This window comes from Salmo trutta, chromosome 38, assembly GCF_901001165.1.
Source record: "Salmo trutta chromosome 38, fSalTru1.1, whole genome shotgun sequence".
NCBI lineage: Eukaryota > Metazoa > Chordata > Actinopteri > Salmoniformes > Salmonidae > Salmo > Salmo trutta.
Genome location: NC_042994.1, coordinates 1,662,660 through 1,684,935, shown reverse-complemented (window position 1 = coordinate 1,684,935; position 22,276 = coordinate 1,662,660). Strand labels below are relative to the sequence as shown.

At 43.5% G+C, this 22,276-nt stretch overlaps 1 protein-coding gene across 1 annotated transcript; it reads left to right on the top strand.

The window, feature by feature from the left end:
* The first annotated feature begins 413 nt into the window (after positions 1 to 413).
* Positions 414 to 13,371, top strand: LOC115178858 (mitoferrin-2-like). The gene is made up of 4 exons (XM_029740234.1): positions 414 to 1,000; positions 7,446 to 7,674; positions 7,898 to 7,954; positions 12,592 to 13,371. The coding sequence occupies exons 1-4, from the start codon at positions 656 to 658 to the stop codon at positions 13,173 to 13,175; spliced, it is 1,215 nt and encodes a 404-aa protein (XP_029596094.1). The 5' UTR covers positions 414 to 655; the 3' UTR covers positions 13,176 to 13,371.
* Positions 13,372 to 22,276: the final 8,905 nt, after the last annotated feature.

Sequence of the window (22,276 nt, the reverse complement as noted above, 5' to 3'; positions counted from 1 at the left end):
CATTTACATTCTTGCATCGCTTCCATTGCCTGCACAGTGACCTGTCATGCATCATTTCACGCAGTAATTTCACAGTAGACAGAACAGTGATGACCTTCGAAGCCAGTGTTGGGGACACATTTTAATATAGCTAAACCCTGTTAGCAATAAGCACTGATGCATGTCATTGGAATCAAATTATTGACCTTGGTGGTGATTACACATACCCTGGATTCAGCAACAACTACAGTAAAACATGTGACTGCTGTGGTTGCGAAAATGGAGCTTATAAAATTGTCACTGCCACACTATTGCCAGCCTTCCACATCCCTCCCCTTTGGTCTATTCCCGCCTTATTTTATGAATAATTACACAGCAAGTCAGCCAATCGCTGGGATTCATCCCATATTTCATAAGGATTGACTGTTGAAATACACAATCCTGTAACCGTTTCCGGCGTGACTCACTGACAAGCCCTCTCCAGTCCGCCAAGTGAATTATTCCCCTTGCCGACTTTAGCCTCCCCTTGAGCCACAGTGTCGGTCTGGTGGGGCCCGTCCTCGGCTGGAGCTACCCTCGACAACCCTCAAGAGATTGGCGGCGAAAGTGTCGACTTTGAGAAGAGGAGACACAGAGGAATAACCGCGCAACTTGGACTTTACAATATCGTCTCTGCATGGAAGCGAATGGTTTCGTGTCCAGGCGGGTGGACACACCAAGCGTCGATGCCGGGGTTACTGCTGGAGCTGCAGGGGCAGACATTCGATGGCTCGGCGTGAGGATTTTGGATGCTACGGAGGGGTTTGTTGGTGGTCTGTCACCGCCACGGATAACAGCAGAACCGGACTTTGCAGCGGTGTTGCAACTTCGAGCAGCCCCAGAGCCCACGGTGGCTACTACGGAGACCGAAATAGACTACGAGGGGCTCCCCCAGGGTGTAGCCACCAGTACACACATGTTAGCCGGCGCCGTGGCTGGCATCATGGAACACTGCCTAATGTATCCCATCGACTGTGTTAAGGTAAAAGAACAAAGGTTAAATCAAAAACTAATTACTTAATGACAACATGTTGGCTAACTAGTCTACATGAGAAATTAGCCTTTAGCCAGGCGCTTGATTGCTATTGTGTAGCTAAGCTTGTAACGGCAGTTACCGGTGTCTGAGGCTAGCTAGCTGTTCCCAGTAATTTCTGAATGAATTAGCTAACTAATTATGTAGATACATCACGTCTGCACACAAGTGTTGCTAAATTAACACACATACACATTCCCCAGTGACATGTACGTTGTCAGAAGAGCCACCAGTAGTTGTTTAAATTGCTAACTGTTTGTTAGCTAATCGTGTTATTCAGAATCTCAGCCGTTGTTGACATAAATTCCGTTGGTAGGCCCAAGCCTGAGCTCGAGTATGTTGCTAACTAGCGAAGGTGAAAGTGACATGTCGCAAAATAATGATTTAGGCTGCTCGTTTGTTATTTTTCAATGTAGTCGTACTTTTAAACCAAGGTTAATAATTACCCGCGTTAGCTAACTTGCTAATGTTAGCTGACTGACAGCGCGCTAGCACACGAGAGGAGCCAGCCAGGTTACATCACAAATATGTACATTGAGAAGTGTGTAATGATAAGAGCACTTCGTGTGATACTATGTACCTATGTAGGGCCTAGTTAGTTGTACACACTTGCCTCACGTTGTATACATCCCTAGTCTCCCAACTATAATGCATTGAAGCTTGTCTATCTAACTATATGACACAGGTTTGTTTTGGAGCAGCAACACTAGCTAATACTATAAAGGCACATACGGTTGTTATGGCTGTCATCAAATCCTTATTTGTAGCGAGCTAGGCTAGATCATTGCATAATTACCACATTGTTTCAAAATCCTCTGGAAAGGTGAAAGTATTTGGTTAGTGTTGGTTAAAGTGTATGTTGGTCACAAGGCCCTGGATTGGAGACACTCAATAGACTCCTCTGTCTACTCACTGATGTCAGCTGGGCTGCTGTTGTTGCACATGATTAGAAGCTTTTCCTTGAGTTATTACCGTTGGAGGGTTCACTGAAACAGAACTGCAGATAAATATTGCTATTTTATAGAATGGATACCATTGATTCTCAACTCAACATGGAGTTTTTGGTTCATCCTATGCCCTATTTGCATTGCTAGGTTGTGTATCTGAACTTTGTCCAGCCACTGACTGATCCAACTAGTTTGAGTTTAAACAGGGTTTGGCACCTGTTGGCTGTCCTCACCCCTGACCTCTCACCACCTGGACAGATTAATAGGTTGTAGGGTGAGAATGATAATCTCAACTGAACACCTATAACCTCTGTTACCTTATAATCCTGCCCCATACTATCATGATAGACCCTTTGGTCTAGAATACCTAGTGTTTTCAGAAAGAACATGGAGTAGCCAGCCAAATAGAAAAAGTAGCAAGGCAGGCTCCCCCGGGCTGGGGGTGCTAAGCTTTTTATTTTTGCCTACTTTGGTGGCCTCTGGTACTGTACATTCTAATGCTAGATTGTATTTTCAACCAGCAACTATCACGGAATAAATTAGTTTTTTATGGTGTTAGTGTCATCAGCTGCTGTACAATGATGTAAAACACAGGGAAACAAAATATTTTGACTGTACTGGCCCTTTAATAAAGAATCCTGTAAGAGTCTGACTTGCACAGGCTTCAAGCTTCCACCCCTGTCCTGTACAACCATGGTACACCCATACATACCCTTTGGTCTAGAATACCCCTGTCCTGTACAACCATGGTACACCCATACATACCCTTTGGTCTAGAATACCCCTGTCCCATACTACCACATGGTCTCTGCTTTTGGCCTTGGGCAGTCTGCCTTAAATCAGTTATTAATGGCTGAAAGCTTTGGAGCCCTGGCCAACCATAAGGCCCGTCATGTACAGTACCTTCAGGAAGAATTCATACCCCTTGGCTTGTTCCACATTTTGTTGTGTTAGACTGAATTCAAAATGTACTTAATTATTTTATTCTCACCCATCTACACAGTACCCCATATTGACAAAGTGAAACATGTTCTTAGAGATGTTTGCACATTTATTGAAAATGAAGTGCATAAATATCTCATTTACACAAGTAGTCACACCACTGAGTCAATAAATGTTAGAGTGACATTCGGCTGTAATTATAGCTGTGTCTTTCTGGGTAAGTCTCTAAGAGCATGTATTATTAAAAAAATTCTCCAGCTCAGTCAAATTGGTTGTTTATCATTGCCAAACAGCCATTTTCAAGTCTTGCCATAGATTTAAGATGATTTTTAAGTCAAAACTGTAACTAGGCCACTCAGGAACATTCTATATCATATTGGTAAGCAACTCCAGTGTATATTTGGCCTTGTGCTTTAGGTTATTGTCCTGCTGAAAGGTGAATTTGTCTCTCAGCAGACTGAATAGGGTTTTCCTATAGGTTTTTGCTTGTGCTTAGCTCTATTCAGCTTTAGTTTTATCTCCCCACATTAGCTCCCTATTCCTTGCCAATAACAAGCATACCCATAAAATGATGTAGCCACCACCATGCTTGAAAATATTAAGTGGTACTCAGTGAGGTGTGTTGTGATGGATTTTCCCCAAACTTAACGCTTTATATTATGGACATACAGTTAATTTCATTACCACATTTTTTGGGAGTTTTACTTTAATGCCTTATTGCAAACAGGATGCATGTTTTGGATTGTTTTTAATTCTGTAAAGGCATCCTTCTTGTCACTCTGTCATTTAGGTTAGTATTGTGGAGTAACTACAAGTTTGTTGATCCATCTTCAGTTTTCTTCTATCACAGCCGTTAAACTCCGCACTTGTTTTAAAGTCACCGTTGGCCTCATGGTGAAATCCCTGAGCGGTTTCCTTTGTCTCAGGCAACTGAGAAGGAAGTATCTTTGTAGTGACTGGGTGTATTGATGCACCATCCAAAGTGTAATTAACTTCACCATACTCAAAGGGATATTCAATGTCTGCTTTTTTTTTACCCATCTACCAATAGGTGCCCTTCTTTGCGAGGCATTGGAAAACCTCCCTGTTCTTTTGTAGTTGAATCAGTGTTTGAAATTCACTGCTTGACTGAGGGACCTTACAATTATCTGTATGTGTGGGGTACAGAGATGAGGTAGTCTTTCAGAAATCACGTTAAACACTATTATTGCACATTGTTTAAGTCCATGTAACTTATTATATGACTTAAGCACATTTTTACTCCTTAATGTATTTTGGCTTGCCTTAACAAAGGGTTTGAATACTTATTGACATTTCAGCATATTGTGTGTAGGCCAGTGACACAAAATCGAAATTTGAATCCAATTTAAGTTGAGGCTGTAGTACAACAAAATGTGGAAAAAGTCAAGGGGTGTGAATACTGTCTGAAGGCAAGGCACTTTATTTTCACTGTTCTGACCTTTTCAGAATCAATCTTGACTGTTGCACACTTGCCTGTCACTCATTTACTAGGGACATGTCTCAAGTCATTGGGTTGTTGTAAGGCTGATAATGGTGGTCATGGGCTAGTTAGAGACTACTACTTCCTCATTTGATCTGGTTAATTTTCCTAGCCCAGAGTCCTGCCTTGTTGAAACGCTACTCTGACAGACGTCACTCGTGGTTAAATAAAGGAACTTGCGTTGGCGCTCCTTCCTTCCTCTCTCTTGCTGTTTCCTCCATAGATTTTCAAAATAACAATTTCCTTGTTGCTGCTGGGACCTTTTCCAAGGTGTGTCACTGTCTCTCTGTCTCAGATGGCAGCGTATTCCTTTTGTAGTGCTGTAGGGCTCTGGTCAAAAGTAGTGCACTATTCAGAGTACAGGGTGCTGTAACACTGGCCTGTGGGTGCCATGTAGGACACACTCACCCTGTTCTGAGCTGAGGAGCAGTTTCTCTCCACTGCCCGCCCGTTTGGTTCCTGTTGAATACGACCCAGGACTTCTAAAGGGCCTGCCCTTTAGCTAGAAGTTATCTAGCTAAAGTTATCCTGTGGGTGCCGTAACGCCGGTTGACCTGAGCCTGGCATCATCGGTGTAGTTGCATGATTTCCAGTTAGGCCCATTCAGCTACAGTACAGAAACAATTTCAGAAAGCTGCCAATGGAGATGTACTGTAATGCACTGCCAGTTGGAGGCATGATCACACTAGACCTTTAAGTGATTAACAATAAGAATCATTCTTGGTATGAATTAATGGACGATGCTAGTAGCTTATAAATGTGATATTGGGTCTGATGAGACCGTTTATATTGAGGTCACTGTGACAGCGAAGAGGACTGGCAGTTGCCAAGCCATGAGGATCAAAGCCCCGAAACACTTGACAGCAAACCATGATGACGGGTGCTATAACGACCATGATGACGGGTGCTATAACGGCCATGATGACGGGTGCTATAACGGCCATGATGACGGGTGCTATAACGACCATGATGACGGGTGCTATAACGAACATGATGACGGGTATTATAACGACCATGATGACGGGTGTTATAACGAACATGATGACTGGTGTTATAACGACCATGATGACGGGTGTTATAACGACCATGATGACGGGTGTTGTAACGACCATGATGACGGGTGTTGTAACGACCATGATGACGGGTGCTGTAACGGCCATGATGACGGGTGCTGTAACGGCCATGATGACGGGTGCTGTAACGGCCATGATGACGGGTGCTGTAACGGCCATGATGACGGGTGCTGTAACGGCCATGATGACGGGTGCTGTAACGGCCATGATGACGGGTGCTGTAACGGCCATGATGACGGGTGCTGTAACGACCATGATGACGGGTGCTGTAACGACCATGATGACGGGTGCTGTAACGACCATGATGACGGGTGCTATAACGGCCATGAGCGCGTGACTTGAGTATAAACCAACATGAAGTGTCAATGGCAGCCACGACAACCATGACTTTCCTCACAAGACAAGGCCAAACAGTTTTTGTGCATCCCAAATGGCACCATATTCCTTCTATAGTGCACTTCTTGACCAAGGCCCTTACAGTAGGTCTCCAGTCAGAGGTAGTGAAATATAGGCTATGCGACAGGGTAACATTTGGGATACAACCTTTCTCATACAGGAGAGAAGACCACTAATATGTTGAGCTGGTTTCCCCATCCTGTGTATTTGTACTCTGGTGTCACTCTGTTGGTGTCACTCTGTTGCTGCACGGGCTGTGGCCTGCCTGGACTGCAAATCTAGGGCTTCTCAATATAATGGAGAGACGAGAAGGACGAGAGAGACGAGGACAGGAAAGAGAGAGGGCAAGAAATAATTCAGAAAGGGGGGACTTTCCCAGGGGATTCAGCTGTGTTAGGTTAACCCCTATCCTTTCATTTCCCCCTGAAGCTGGACTCTCAGGTGTCTGTCTATACCAGGGTAATGCTAAGTCTGCAGTTCTGATGTTTACATTTCCTGAAGAGGAGAGGAGTGGGGGATGAAAGTACCGTTGTTGCTGTAGACACAACGCAAACATAGCACGCGTGTGTGTGTGCACTGCAACTTCCACAGGGCGTAGATGACGCCGCATGTGAAAACGAACAGGGCAGTAAAATGGAAATAAACATGGTAGTACGTGTGATTGTGTAGAGATGGTGTTGACTGTTAGCTCAGTGTTTCTAGTAACATGGGTTGGAGTGGGATGCCAAGGACAGACTGGTGTTAAGGTCTATCTAACACTGTTGTATTGGTTCTGAGAATTGGTGAGGTGCAGAAATGGCCTTTAAAATGTAAGGCCTGTGCTATCTGTCGTTGCAAAAAAAACACTTGAAACAACTTTAGAAACAATGAAAGTTGGGGCCGTCTTTTAGGGCCTTGTGTAAAAATATATATATGTATGTATAGGGATGGAAATACCCACTCATGACTACACACACTTCTGGGAAACAGAAAGCCAGAATGAATGTGGAGAAACAGTGTTTTGTTGCCATGAGTGGGAATTTCCATCCCTGCCCTCCAGAAGTCATTTCCCCACCCTTCCATCTTGGTGTCCTCTGTGATTGGATAAAGGAGGCTATTCTACTCTTGACGCAATCTCATAGGTTTGGTTATTGCTCCGTCCTTCTCATACAGAGCATTATTCTGTTGTGACACAGTGACTGGTGCCCTGTTGACAGAGGAAGGGTGGAACCCAGTAGCCTCAGGCCTAGTTATTATGTCTTGGCATTGTGATGCGTCTACCTACCTAACTGACTTTGAGCCAGTAAACGCGAACATACTGCTAGGCTATACAGAGAAACGTCTAGTGTATTGGACCTGGTGAACTGCACTGTGACTGCACTCTTACTTTTCACATATCAGTTGACCTACTGATTAGCTGAACTTTGAAAGAGTTGATTGACCATGCGTTGATGCCCTTTCCTCTCGTTTCTCCCGCCCCCTCTTCTGCATTCTTTCTGTCCCTCTCCTCCCCCTTTATCCCTCCTCGTCTTCCCTCCCTCCCTCTCTCTCTCCAGACGCGGATGCAGAGCCTGCAGCCCCAGCCAGGGGCGCGTTACCGTAACGTGATGGACGCGCTACGTCAGATCGTGCGTACCGAGGGGGTGTGGCGACCTGTGAGGGGGCTGAACGTCATGGCGATAGGGGCGGGGCCAGCCCATGCTCTGTACTTCGCCTGTTATGAGAAACTCAAGTTCTCACTCAGCAACGTGGTCCACCCGGGAGCTAACAGCCACTTTGCTAATGGTACGGTGTTACAGCCACACATTCACTGAGACATTGACATGTGCATACATACTGTACCTTAGAGGTATTAGCAATGTTGCTAATTTGACCAACAGTCACTGAGAGACCGACAGATTAAGGAAAAGTATGAAGGAAAGTTGCAGCATCCACTGCTATGTGTTTTTGGCTTACTGCACTGGTAACCAACCATCTCTCTACCCTCTCTGCTGTCTCTTTCTAACAGGAATGGCAGGCTGCATGGCCACTGTACTCCATGATGCAATCATGAACCCAGCAGAAGGTAAAACTGTGTGTGCATACTTTGTGTGTGTGTGTGCATACTTTGTGTGTGTGTGTGCATACTTTGTGTGTGTGTGTGTGCATACTTTGTGTGTGTGTGTGTGTGCATACTTTGTGTGTGTGTGTGTGCATACTTTGTGTGTGTGTGTGTGTGTGTGTGTGCATACTTTGTGTGTGTGCGCATACTTTTTGTGTGTGTGTGTGCATACTTTGTGTGTGTGCGCATACTTTTTGTGTGTGTGTGTGCATACTTTGTGTGTGTGTGTGTGTGTGTGTGCGCGTGCATACTTTGTGTGTGTGTGCGCGTGCGTGCGTACTTTGTGTGTGCATACTGTGTGTGTGTGTGCAGGGGTCGGGTTAACGCAGGATTCTTTTTCATGCAGAAAAGGGAAGAGAAAACGCTAAATAAATATCTTGCTGTGTTTTGCAAACGCAGATCTAAATTGCTTATTGTAAATTCTGGTCCAAATCATGAATGTAAAAGGAGTAGTTTCATGCTTCAGTTGCACTTCACCCTGATGAAATAATATATCGTCTCTTGTCATTGGATCACCAGACAGCGCTCTGACTGATGTGTAGGATACCATTCTCTGGTCATTTCCTCTGGTGTCATTTTTCTCCGGTAGAAAGTTCAAATGCAAGATTAACTTTAAGCAAAACCTTGGGAAATGTAGCTGCTACATTCTTTCACTAGCTAGATTTTCCTCCAACTGGTGACAGATTTTCATGTGAATATTCTAAAATCTGCTTAAAAGCAATAGGCACATTTTCACACCAGAGATGTTTCCATCAAATTGACTTGTTGCGGATTAAAGGCTGTGCCTGATTACGTAGTGTACATACAAATTACTTTTGCAGTTAAAAAATCCAAGTTAAATGGGTTTCCATCGCATTTTCAACTCTACTGATGGTTTTGTCAAAACAATTGTTGCGTTACCTTGAGAATGTGGCCACTCTGGTCTTGGCATGTCCGCTCTAGCCAACAGCTGGTAGATACCGCGTGGGTATAGCTTACATTAGAGCTCTGCTACCAGACCCGAGCCCGACGGGTCCCGACATTAAGGTTAGGGCCGTGTAGGGCCTGTTTCTTCATCAGTAACTAGGGTACGGGCAGGGCTCGGGGATCATTAAATCCATCACTAACATTTTGATGTGGAGTCATTTGCTCGTGCTCTGCTGCGCAGTACAGTGATATCTGGCTAATATCATAACGTGGTGTCAAGTGTTTCATCACCAAATATAAAACAGGAGGGATTATTTTACAGAAATAATAATCCTTGAGTTTTATCGGAGTATAGAGTGAGGAAAAGTAGCTAACAGCTAACTGCTATCTCATGTCTCTTCATTGAGCAGAGCAGCCCAAGCGGAGCAGTTACTATGGATACTCGGCGCCGCCATGCGCGGAGTGCATGCAGAGCGAGCTGTGCGCAGGGGGTGAATGGCAGATAGAGAGGGGCAGTTTATGGATTTCCTAACAGAGTTATTTCTGTCAGGGCGAGGCCGGGCCTTACATTTGGCAGAAGCAAGCAGGCCTGGGTAGGGCTTGAGCTTAAAATTATTCATTCCCGTGCAGGGCTCTAGCCTAGATGATGAGATTATTTTGGACAAAATAGCAAGATTATTTTAATTTGTCAAACGGCAGCCAAGCATCGATCATCATGTCACCAGAATAAGACCCCCGGTATGTCCTTGTGACCTAAATAATGATTGTGCTATTTCTGAACTGTCTTGCCAAGCTAAACTATTAGAATCCTTGATTCATTCTCAGCTAAGATCGTTCTTATCTTTGAAATGTATTCTAAATGTACATCAGTTGGGTTTTAGACCAGGTCATAGCACTATGTCTGCTGCATCCCTCCTTGATGTGGTTAACTCTATGGCTAAAAGGCAACATTGTGCTGCCCTCTTCATTGACCTTTCAAAGGCTTTCGATACTGTTGATCACTCACTGCCAATTCGGAGGCTTTCCTCAATTGGCCTAGACCAGCCTGCTTGTAACTGGTTTAAAAATTACTTAACAGATAGAACTCAATGTGTATCAGTTTTTCTGGATATTACAAAAGGTGTCCCGCAGGGGTCGATTCTAGGCCCTGTACTTTTTACTGTTTACATTAACAATATCGACGTGTCTGTTAAAAAAAACTGTAACCTGCACTTGTATGCCGGTAATATGGTTGTTTATGTGATTTCCCCTACGGTTGACCAGCCGCTATCTGAACAACAGTCTTCCGTCATTGTATTACAGAAACTTTATTGACCTGAAATTAGTATTGAATGCAGGTCAAACTAAGCACATGTTGTTCTCTGGAGCACATATAAAAAATAACTGATTTAAGCATGTATTTTGGATGGTGTCCATATTGATTGTGTCCCTGCTTACAAATATCTGGGCATCTGGATAGATGAAAAGCTGTCTTTTAAAAAGCATATTGATAGTAAAAAAGCTGAGAATAAATATGGTCTTCTGTAGAAGTAGGTCCTGCCTCTCGCTAAATAGCAGAAAGCAGGTTATTCAGTCGACGTGCCTATCGGTCGTAGCCTATGGCGACATCTGTATGAACGCAGCTGCCACGTCATTAAAGCCGTTAGATGCCGTTTGTCATAGCGCGCTTTATTACGGGTGACAATTTTAGTGCTCGTCACTGCATTCTTCTGCTGTCGCGTAGGTTCATACATTGCTATGTTTATTCATTTCTAAAGCCCTTTTACAAAAAGTCCCCACTGTACCTAACATCTTCACTAAACTTTAGACGTGTGTTACCACACCCAGTCTCAGGGATGGTTAACTCTGGAAATTATTTTGGTCTTGTCAGAGTTAGGTAAATCAGCTTTTAGTTTTTTGCACCTCATTTGTGGAACAATCTTCAAAATGTTGTTGAATGTGATGTTCTGGTGCCTCTATGGCCATTCAGAAAGCTGATTGAAGAACTAATTAATGATGAATGTGTTTGTTTTTCATGACCATGTTGTTCTTTCTACTTGCATTTTGTATCAATATTCATGGGGGGGGGGGTTTCGGTAATTCAAGGCACATCGGTTAAACAGACCTTGGTCTCACTATGACTCTGATAAAATAAAGGTTAAAGAAAATATTGGAAAAGAGCATCAAGCTCATCACTGTGCACTTTCACCACCCTGGGAAGTTCATCATAACTTATTTCATCTGTAGCCTGATAAACTGCATGCTGTCCTAACGAGTCTTAGTGAGAGGACCACACATGTCATCACCTGACTCCAAGTTTACTTCAATATGATGGTTATTATATCAATATCTGCACATAAGCATTTCCATCACCATTTCTGGCATAAGTCATTCTACAGAGACAGATTCCACCTTGTCTAGCGTTTTTTATCAACGTTTGGAACGTTTACAGACGTGCTGTTTCCAACAGGCCTGTCATGAAATGTTTTATCGGACGTAAAAAGGTTGGATGGAAATCTGGTTTATGATAAACAGAAATATATGAAAACACTTTTTTTATTGTAAGCTAATTTACTTGTGGCTGCTAGCCAAATAACGTTGCACTTCTGTCTGTCATCTGATAAAAACGATTTTCTGTCGAATGTGTTGCAGTTATCTATTTTGTGTGATGAAAAACTAGAGTTGCGCGCTCTATTAAAGGAAAAAAGACTGCCTTTCAATATAAAACACAGGAGAAATGGTTTAAGACGCAGATTTTTTGATGGTGTGCGTTTTGAAAATGCGGAGTTCTGAAAGCTAAATGCCACCGTGTGTGTGTGTGCACACTACAGAGATGTCACCTGATACACACTGTAGATATCTGCAGCGCCAGACTCCCTGATACATTAATAGAACAGTAATCCCTTCTCTGTCTGAGGATTTCTAGCACATCCCCACAACTCTTTCTATACTGCTACAGGACACTAGGGGGAGCTCTGAGACTGGACTGGGGGGTGCCCATTAGGAGCAGCACCTGGGTAGAAGTTGCTAGTAGGCACAGATATAGGATCAGCTTACATTTGTCATATCCTATCCTTGACCTTTAGGGCAGGAAAAGTCAAACTGGCCTTAGATCAGTGTTGAGGGTTAGCATCATCTAACTAAAGGGGCATTGGAACACAACCGGTTTGCAGGTGTGTGTTTACATCCTGCTCCCTCAAGTGTATAGCTCTATAGCATTAACATCCGCTGGCTCACACACATCTGGCTATGGTGATTGGTGTTTCCACAGCAACCTGACCGGGCCCAGGTGTGCCAGCCAGCTGTGCCATTGGTCCACCGGCTGGGTCACTAGGGACGGGATTGGACGCTTTGAACTTTCTGGTGTTCTGAATTCCATAAGCCCCATTTCCTTTTACTTTCCTAAGTAGCGTTTCCTTTAGAGACGGGTTTCATCTCAGTCTGATTGGCTGCAGTGGGGAATCCCTTGATGGTGTTTCCCAACTGTATCCCTCATTAAAAGTCTAATATCTCTGTTTTGACTAGATGTGGTACTCTTTTCCTTTCCACTATTATTTTCTTCTCTGTCCTGCCATCACCTGTTCTTTCTTCCTCTCCCTTTTCCTCTTCTAAGCTGACCTTCCTCTGTCTGGTTGTGTACTTTAAAAGCTCCAGTGTATTTTCAACATCTGTTCTGTTCCTTTTTCTTTCTAAACCATCTCTCTCTCTCCCCCTAGTGGTGAAGCAGCGTATGCAGATGTACAACTCCCCGTACCGTGGCGTGTCTGACTGCGTGGGCTCCATCTGGAGGCGCGAGGGCCCCGGGGCCTTCTACCGCTCCTACACCACCCAGCTGACCATGAACGTCCCCTTCCAGGCTCTCCACTTCATGACCTACGAGTACCTCCAGGAGCTGCTCAACCCCCACAGACAGTACAACCCCTCCTCTCACGTCATCTCCGGGGCGCTTGCCGGGGCCATTGCCGCCGCCGCCACCACCCCGCTGGACGTCTGTAAGACCCTCCTCAACACCCAGGAGGCCCTAGCGGTCCATGCCGAGGTCCCAGGCGCTCTGGGGGTTGGAGCGAGTGTAGGGACTGCGTCGGCCACTGGGGGGCGCCACATCTCGGGGTTAGGGGAGGCGTTCCGGACTGTGTACAGGATGGGGGGTGGGGCGGCGTTCTTTAAGGGCGTCCAGGCCAGGATCATCTATCAGATGCCCTCCACCGCCATCAGCTGGTCCGTCTATGAGTTCTTCAAATACGTCATCACCAAGCGCCAGTACGAGAGAAGGCTGCACCACCGAGACGGAGAGAAGTAGAGGGAGATATGACCTTCACTCAAAATGTCCCCCAAGGAACCCACCTCCATAGAGATGTACTAGAGGGCTCAGCTCCTATCTTTGGGCCAAGTTCCCCCTGTATCTAACTCTATAACCACCCCACAGTAACCCCACCTCTGATCATTTGACCTCTGACCTTCTAAACTAACCAGGAAATAAAAGACCCCCCCTGTGTTTTTGACTAGAAGAGATATAGCTTTTGTCAAAATTCACCTTACACAGCAGGATTATAATTTACGCAGCAGGTTAGGAGAATTAGATTAAGGTTAGGAAAAGTGTAAGGGTTAGCAAAAGTGAAGTTTTGTTTTTTGTTGCCAAAAGCTGTGTCCCATCTACACCTGACCTCCTCTTATACCCTCACATACGAGAACAAGTTCCCATCTTTCACACAGTTTATTATAGACATACTGTACATGGCACTTTAATTCAAATATACACTCACTGGCCAGTTTATTAGGTACACCCATCTAGTACCGGGTCGGACTCCCTTTGCCTCCAGAACAGCCTGAATTCTTTGGGGCATGGATTCTACAAGGTGTCGGAAACGTTCTTTTCTCAATTGGTATCAAGGGACCTAAGGTGTGCCAGGAAACATTCCCCACACCAGTACACCACCGCCACCAGCCTGTACCGTTGACACCAGGCAGGATGAGTCCATGGACTCATGCTGCATACGCCAAATCCTGACTCTGCCATTAGCTTGACGCAAAAGGAACCGGGATTTGTCAGACCAGGCGATGTTGTTCCATTCCTAAATTGTCCAGTGTTGGTGATCGTGTGCCCACTGGAGCTGCTTCCTGTTGTTTTTAGCTCATAGGAGTGGAGCCCGGTGTGGTTGTCTGCTGCAATAGCCCATCTGTGACGAGGACCGACAAGTTGTGCGTTCTGAGGTGCTGTTCTGCACACCACTGTTGCACTGCTCCGTTATGTCTGTTTGTGGCCCGCCTGTTACCTTGCACCATTCTTGCTGTTCTCCTTTGACCTCTCTCATCAACGAGCTGTTTTCGCCCACGGGACTGCCACTGACTGGACGTTTTTTGTTAGTCGAGCCATTCTCGGTAAACCCTAGACTGTCGTGCGTGAAAAGCCCAGGAGGGCAGACGTTTCTGAGATACTGGATCTGGCGTACCTGGCACCAACAATCATACGTCGCTTAGGTCACTCGTTTTGCCCATTCTAACTTTCAATGGAACAGTAACTGAATGCCTGTCTGCCTGCTTTATATAGCAAGCCACAGCCACGTTACTCACTGTCTGTAGGAGCGATCACATTTGGTGAATGAGCTGATGTACCTAATAAACTGTCCAGTTACTGTATATATTTTTAGAATTATATTTCTGCATTTCCCTACTATAACCACGAGGGGGCTTTGAGTCTCGTCCTCCCTCCATTGACTTTATGGACAGATCTAAAAGAGTCCCAATAATATCTACTTTCTCCTGCAAATGTGCACTCGTTCACTACTTCCCACTAATCTAATAGCATTGGGTTGGTGGAGGCATGGCCTAGTCAGTTTCCACCATATTTCTTATACCAGTCATTTCCTTTCAAATCAGTGAAGTGAACAAGGGCACACTTTGGGAGGAAGGTGAGGTAATGGGGACGTAGACCAAGTGAAGACATCTGTATTGGGTGATGACTGGAGACAGTGGATTCTGCATTAAGGATATATCTGTAGTCACTACTACCACTGGACTATATTTAGATTAACGTCTAGCAGTCTGAAATGGGAATTCAATTCACCAGAAATTGTTTCATGCAACGCGATTTAAAACAATAACTGCCTTTTCCATCTTTGAGATAGTGACTTGGCTTGTGTTAACTTATTTCTCCGCCTGTATGTATACATTGAGGAATATGAGTATTTTGACTTGAAATATTCAACTTAACACATTGGAGTTGATCAAGGCAGTGGTGTTGACTGTGTGTGGATGTGACTGACTGAATGAGGAAGAGAGAAATAAATAAAATAGGAGTGCAAAGCGCTAGAACATTGGGTGCAAAGCGCTAGAACATTGGGTGCAAAGCGCTAGAACATTGGGTGCAAAGCGCTAGAACATTGGGTGCAAAGCGCTAGAACATTGGGTGCAGAGCGCTAGAACATTGGGTGCAGAGCGCTAGAACATTGGGTGCAGAGCGCTAGAACATTGGGTGCAGAGCGCTAGGACCCCATGTAGAGAATAATGTGCCATTTGGAACAGAACCTCTGAGGATGGTAGGAGAGTGTACTACACCTCCAGTCTACCAGACTGTTGAGAGTTATGGGCTTTGTTTCAGATGGCACCCTATTCCCTTTATAGTGCACTACTTTTGACCAGGGCCCACAGGGAGCAGAAGACCTTTCCCTTGAGAGTACGTGCAGTGTCCCAAATGGCATCTTGGCCCCTATATAGTGTACTACTTTTGATCACGGCCCATATGGATTTGGTCAAAAGTAGTGCGCTATATAGGGAATACGGTGCCATTTGGAACGGAACCTTCTGAACACACACAGCTTTTTAGCACTTATAGTCATTTACAGTTGTGTGGAAACTAATCATTTAAATAGTAACTTACATACATGTAGTTACTTATCCTATGGTAACTAATCATTTAAATAGTAACTTACATGTAGTTACATGGTAACTTTTAGCAACATTTACTACGTACACACGGCCTTCGAATCAGCCGCCATGAGTCAAACGCACAAATACAAAGTCCTGCTGGACCCTAACCTTCATTTCTGAAGCCAAATTATTATAGAAAAGAACACGGTATGAATAGGACTACTCTATCCTAGATGAACTCATTCTAGCTGTAAAGGAGTAGAGTTTCAGCCAAGTGTTCTGGAACCGACCTGATAAGTGAAGATTTAATATATAGGTTCCTTCATATTATGGTTGAAAAATTCTGGGAACTTTTAAAAATTCTCAGTTTATCCAGAAATGTTCCTGTAATCATTAGGAAAAAAGCAGGGCATCTTGAATCCCCAACAATGACCTGTTGAAAAACTTGGAATTTTTGGGAAGTTAGGGGAATTTTGCATCCTTGTAATAGATTACTTGGCAGGATATCCTCCTCCATATAGACTAACCAACTGCCACCCAGAACGGCATCCTATAGAACATATAGGTAGAAACAACATACTACAACATACTGAATACACAAGTAGCGAACAACGTTTTGAATATGTTAACAGTTAACTTAAAGGGGAAGTTCACTATTTTACAACTTTGTCAGATGGTTCCTCATCCTGAAAGTAGTCTATGGGCCAGAAGAAACTTATCAATGCTTCAGGGTTTTTTAAACAACCACTACAAACGTCAGCCAACTTTAGCCACCGCTAGCTCCTAAAATACTGAACTTCCCCTTTAAAGGAGTTGGAGAGAGAAAAGATAACTGAATGTAGGAGTGTTTCCTGCCGTGTGCCATGTTTGGAAGTGGAAAACCAAAGACTGAAAGAACGGGGGATGCGTGAATTTGATGTGATGAAAATTAGGGAAGAGGATTGATCTGTATTGAAAGAGAAACTTCTTCCTGTATTATTTTGTGAATTGTAAATAAATAGTTGCTAACGGGCAGCGCCTCGCAGAAGCAGGGTCTTCTCTTGGGACTGCTGCCCCCACGTGCTGGAGAGCAATTATCCATTACAATGTGTCCTGTCTCTTTTTTCGGGAAAATGTCCTGTGAGAAATAAATGTATGTTAAAATAACAGTAAAACACTGGAAAAGTGCATGTTAAAGCTGCAATCTGTAACTTTTTATTTTGTTGTAGAAAATATTGCCCCTGCGCTTTGTATACTAAGGTGGCTAGTATTGCTCCTCCCTAACTCTCCTTACCCCTCTTCCATCCCTACCCCTCCTCACAAACCCTCTGTGTCGTCTGTCTGTCCTGTCTGTCTGTCCGCGCGTGTGCGTAGGCCTATATTTTCAGGAATAACCTCAGCTGTAGCCAGCCTATACAGCCCTGTCCATAGTTTGATAAATTGTGTCAGTGGTGTTTTTAATGTGGGAGGAAAATCTAAACCCTCTTCATCAGTGATGCAGCTGGTGGCAGATGAAACACACAAAGACAATGTCTGCAGCTCAAATTGCACCCTATTCCCTATTTAGTGCACTACTTTTGACCAGGGCCTATGGGGCTCTAGTCAAAAGTAGTGCAATCTGTGGGGTCATTTGGGATGCAGGATAATAACTCGCATCATCATAGCCTTGAGTGGATGGTGTGTAAATAACATCCGTCATAATTAAGTTTGGTAATATGGTGTGTGTCAGCTGTATCGGCACCACTTTGATATCCAGCTATTGAGATATACAGGTAACTACCAAAATAAAGGAAACATTTTGAGTACATGAGAGATAGAAAGTGTATATATGAGTTAATTAAGCAATTAACATCCCATCATGCTTAGTGTCATGTAGAAAACTGCTCAACTGACCATTATTTTGCTTGTCATGATTAGAAGAGATTTTAGTGATTTGAAAGAAGGGTCTCAAAGGAGCATAGGTGATTTAAAGTAAGTGTGTGTGTGTCATTCACCAGATCTCAACTCAATTTAATACTTATGGGAGATTCTTGAGAGATTCTGAGACGGCATTTTCCACCACCATCAACAAAACACCAAATTATGGGATTTCTGGTGGAAGAACTGTCGCGTCCCTGCAACGTAGTTCCAGACACTAGAAGAATCTATGCCAAGGTGCATTGAAGATGTTCTGATGGCTCATGGTGGCCCAACGCCCTATTAAGACACTTCATAATATTGTTTCCTTTATTTTGGCAGTTACTTGTATGTTTTACACGAGAATAATGTCTCATGGAAATACAGAGAAGGATGAATGTCGAGGCTATCCACCTGTCATACTGCTTCTGAGTTGCACCCAGAGAGACGACAGCCCGAGGTGTACCATGTTACAATAGCGTGTGGGGCCTAGCCTATATCATCCATTGCATTAGGTTAGGATAAAATTACTAGGATATCAGGGTTGGGGTCAAATCCCATTTAAATTCCAGTCAATTCAGTAAATACACTGACATTTCAGTTCTGCTCAATGCTCTTTAATATGGAAAATGTGCAATTGGAATTTGTTTCACTTTCTGAATTGAAATGGAATTGACCCCAACCCTGTTAGATGGCCAACATTGGTGAAGTAGGTCTAAGCAAAAAGACTAATGATTTATGATTTACTCATCCTCCTTATTTTTGTGCACTTCCCTTAAGGCGTTTACAGATGGGCCAAGGTCTTTTTAGCTAACATGCCTCTCCTGTCTTTGGCAAATGACAGGAGTGGCAAGGAGTGTACTAGCTGAACAGAGACAGCGACCAGGCCTCTCTAGGCTGGAGTCTGAACATAAGCCATAGAACAGACCAGACTTAAGCTGCTGGTTAGTCCTGATGGAATAGGGCTGAAGCATAATAAAAAGTCAATTTCTCAGATGGTTTTCATTCAAAGGGTGTTACTCATTTGAACCAAACACACAGCAGTTCTTTACTTCATGACCTTAGGACTATAAGGTTCTGACATTTTGGTAAGAAAAAAGTTATTCACAGGGTTGCTCTTTAGGTGGTCCTTTACATGTGAGATGTCAGATTGTTTTTTGTTTTTTTTAAGTATATTTACATAGAATTGTTTTTAACGTTCTATCTGGGCAAACACCTTAACGTTGTGCCTTCAGGTTATGTCTGCAATCCAATCACACTGCTGGGTTGACAATCAAAAATAGTTGTATGTAGGGTTAAATACAGTGCATACGGAAAGTATTCAGACCCGTTCCCCTTTTCCACATTTTGTTAAAATACAGCCTTACTCTAAAGTTGATTAAATAAATGTTTTCCTCATCAAACCACACACAATACCCCATAATGACAAAGAGAAAACAGGCTTTTAGAAATTTGAGAAATGTTTTGAAAATAAAAAAACAAATACCTTATTTACATAAGTATTCAGCCCCTTTGCTATGAGATTTGAAATTGAGCTCTGGTGCAACCTGTTTCCATTCATCATCCTTGAGATGTTTCTGAAACTTGATTGGAGTCCACCTGTGCTAAATTCAATTGATTGGACATGATTTGGAAAGGCACACACCTGTCTATATAAGGTCCCACAGTTGTCAGTGCATGTCAGAGAAAAAACGAAGCCATGTGGTCGAAGGAATTGTCTGTAAAGTTCCAACGCGGGATTGTGTCGAGGCACAGATAAAACAGTGGCCTCCATCATTCTTAAATGGAAGAAGTTTTGAACCACCAAGCTGGCCAAACTGAGCAATTGGGGGAGAAGGGCCTTGGTCAGGGAGGTGACCGAGAACCCGATGGTCACTCTGACAGAGCTCCAGAGTTCATCTTTGGAGATGGGAGAACCTTCCAGAAAGACAACCATCTCTGCAGCACTCCACCAATCAGGCCTTTATTATAGAGTGGCCTTGACGGAAGTCACTCCTCAGTAGCCTGCTTGGAGTTTGCCAAAAGGCACCTAGAGGACTCTGACCATGAGAAACAAGGTTCTCTGGTCTGATGAAACCAAGATTGAACTCTTTGACCCGAATGCCAAGTGTCACATCTGGAGGATGTTTTTGCTATGTCATTATGGGGTATTGTGTGTAGATTGATGAAGGGGGAAAAAACAATTTAATCAATTTTAGAATAAGTCTGTAATGTAACAAAATGTGGAAAAAGTCAAGGGGTCTCAATACTTTCTGTGTGTGTGTGTGTGTGTGTTATATACACTGAACAAAAATATTTACGCAACATGTAAAGTCTTGTTCCTATGTTTCATGAGCTGAAATAAAAGATCCCAGAAATGTTCCATACACACAAAAATCTTATTTCTCTAATTTTGTGCACAAATTTGATTACATCCCCGTTAGTGAGCATTTCTCCTTTGCTAAGATAATCCATCCACCTGACAGATGTGGCATATCAAGAAGCTGATTAATCAGTATGATCATTACACAGGTGCACCTTGTGCTGGGGGCAATAAAAGGCCACTCTAAAATGTGCAGTTTTGTCACAACTCAATGCCACAGATGTCTAAAGTTTTGATGGAACATTCAATTGGCATGCTGACTGCAGGAATGTCCACCAGAACTGTTGCCGGAGAATTTTATGTTAATTTCTCTACCATAAGCTGTCTCCAATGTCATTTTAGAGAATTTGGCAGTACGTCTAACCGGCCCATAACCACACACCATGTGTATCCACGCCAACACAGGACCTCTTCACCTGAGACCAGCTACCCGGACAGCTGATGAAACTGAGGAGTATTTCTGTCTGTGATAAAGACCTTTTGTGGGGAAAAACTCATTCTGATTGGCTATGCCTGGCTCCTCAGTGGGTGGGCCTGGCTCCCAAGGGGGTGAGCCTATGGCTGCGCCCCTGCCCAGTCATGTGAAAGGCATTAATTAGGGCCTAATGAATGTATTTCAATTGACTGATTCCCTTATATGAACTGTAACACAGTAAAATCTTAGAAATTGTTGCGTTTATAGTTTGGTTCAGTATACTTATTGAGGCATGAAAGAGGAAGACATCACTTTAAAAATACTAATCTCAAAACCATCCATTTTGCAGATAGAACGTTATAGTCTCACATCCTTGATTATTTATATTGTGGGTTCTGGTCCTCTTTTTAAATAACTTTTTTTTTAAATCACCACTTTTTCAGAAGAATGTCCATAATGTAAGCTGTTTATGGTGGAAACAAATACAGGTGCCTTAGAGCAGTGTTTCCAAAACTCGGTCCTGGGGCCCGCCTTGGGTGCATGTTTTGGTTTTTGCTCTAGCACTACACAACTGATTCAAATACCCAACTCATCATCAAGCTTTGATTGTTTGAGTCAGCTGAGTCGTGTTAGGGCATAAACCAAAACGTGCACGGGGGGCTCAGGACCGACTTTGAGAAACCCTGCCATAGAGCATGTTTAAGGCCCTTGGGAAAGACATTGTTGTTTTTGTCTTGTTTTATATTAATACGAAAACCTCCATGGAAGGGTTATTTCACTAAAATTACAATCTTACCATATTTTATTGATAACTAGCACGTAGTTTACTGACTTCGGGTGTCAGAGACCAGAATACTACATCAGTTTACTCATCCAGAGCTAAGCTTTAGCAATGTTGCTAGTTATCCATAGGATATAGTGTATTTGTCATGTTAGGGAACTATCGCTTTAACAAATGTGTATTGAACATGAATTCATATATTTGATGATGCGATTAGAAAGAAGGGTATTATCTTTATTTAATCATGAAAAGTCTGTAGCCTACTTCTCTATTGAAATAATGTGTACATTCTGTGCCAGACAGAATCTCATGGCTGAACCCAGGTTGACATTTCAGAGCCATAAGGTTCTATCTGCGATTGCACCCCCCCCAGAAAAAAACAGATTTACAAATGTTTTAGGATTTTGATACTCTGCACTTTAGGTAGCCAACTTTTAAGGTGATGCTATTAATGGGTTATGAAAGAATAATTCACTACAAAACAGTTCTGTGATCTGGGATGTGAAATCTTGTAATGCTCAATATATCAGAACCATGCTTTGCGCACATAGATCCTTGTAGTCCCATGGCTTCAATTTGGCAAGAATAGTTAGTGTCACAAAAAAGCTTTCAAATAGACTACAACATTTGTATGTTTTATTTTGGGGTGGGTTTAAGTGTCCTGTGGGGCTGGGGTGCTAATCGGTTGCCACGTAACAATAATACAATGTTATTGTTAGCCTCGCGCATGTAAACGATGACAGTTGTGTTGGTCAGCACTGGATGAATGATTCCCACCGAAATTTCCCAGAAACGACGTCTGTTTTGACCTAGAAAGTAGCATTGGGTGGTTATCGTGTAAGGCCTAGATCAGAGGGGATAAATATTTAGATGTTTGCGGCTGATGGACGACCTAGCCTCGGCCCGGTTGGAGGTCCGCACCCGCGCCAAAGCCTGGTTCCCAGCACAAGAAACAGTAAAACTTGGATGACAAACTTGGCAAGGAGAAGAAAACGAAAATGTTCAGCTGTTCGGATGTCTGAGACTGTCTGTAAACCATAGTGCCCATATTAACGGCCCATAGACCTCTACTTTAGTCCGTTGTCTAGCCAGCCCTATATG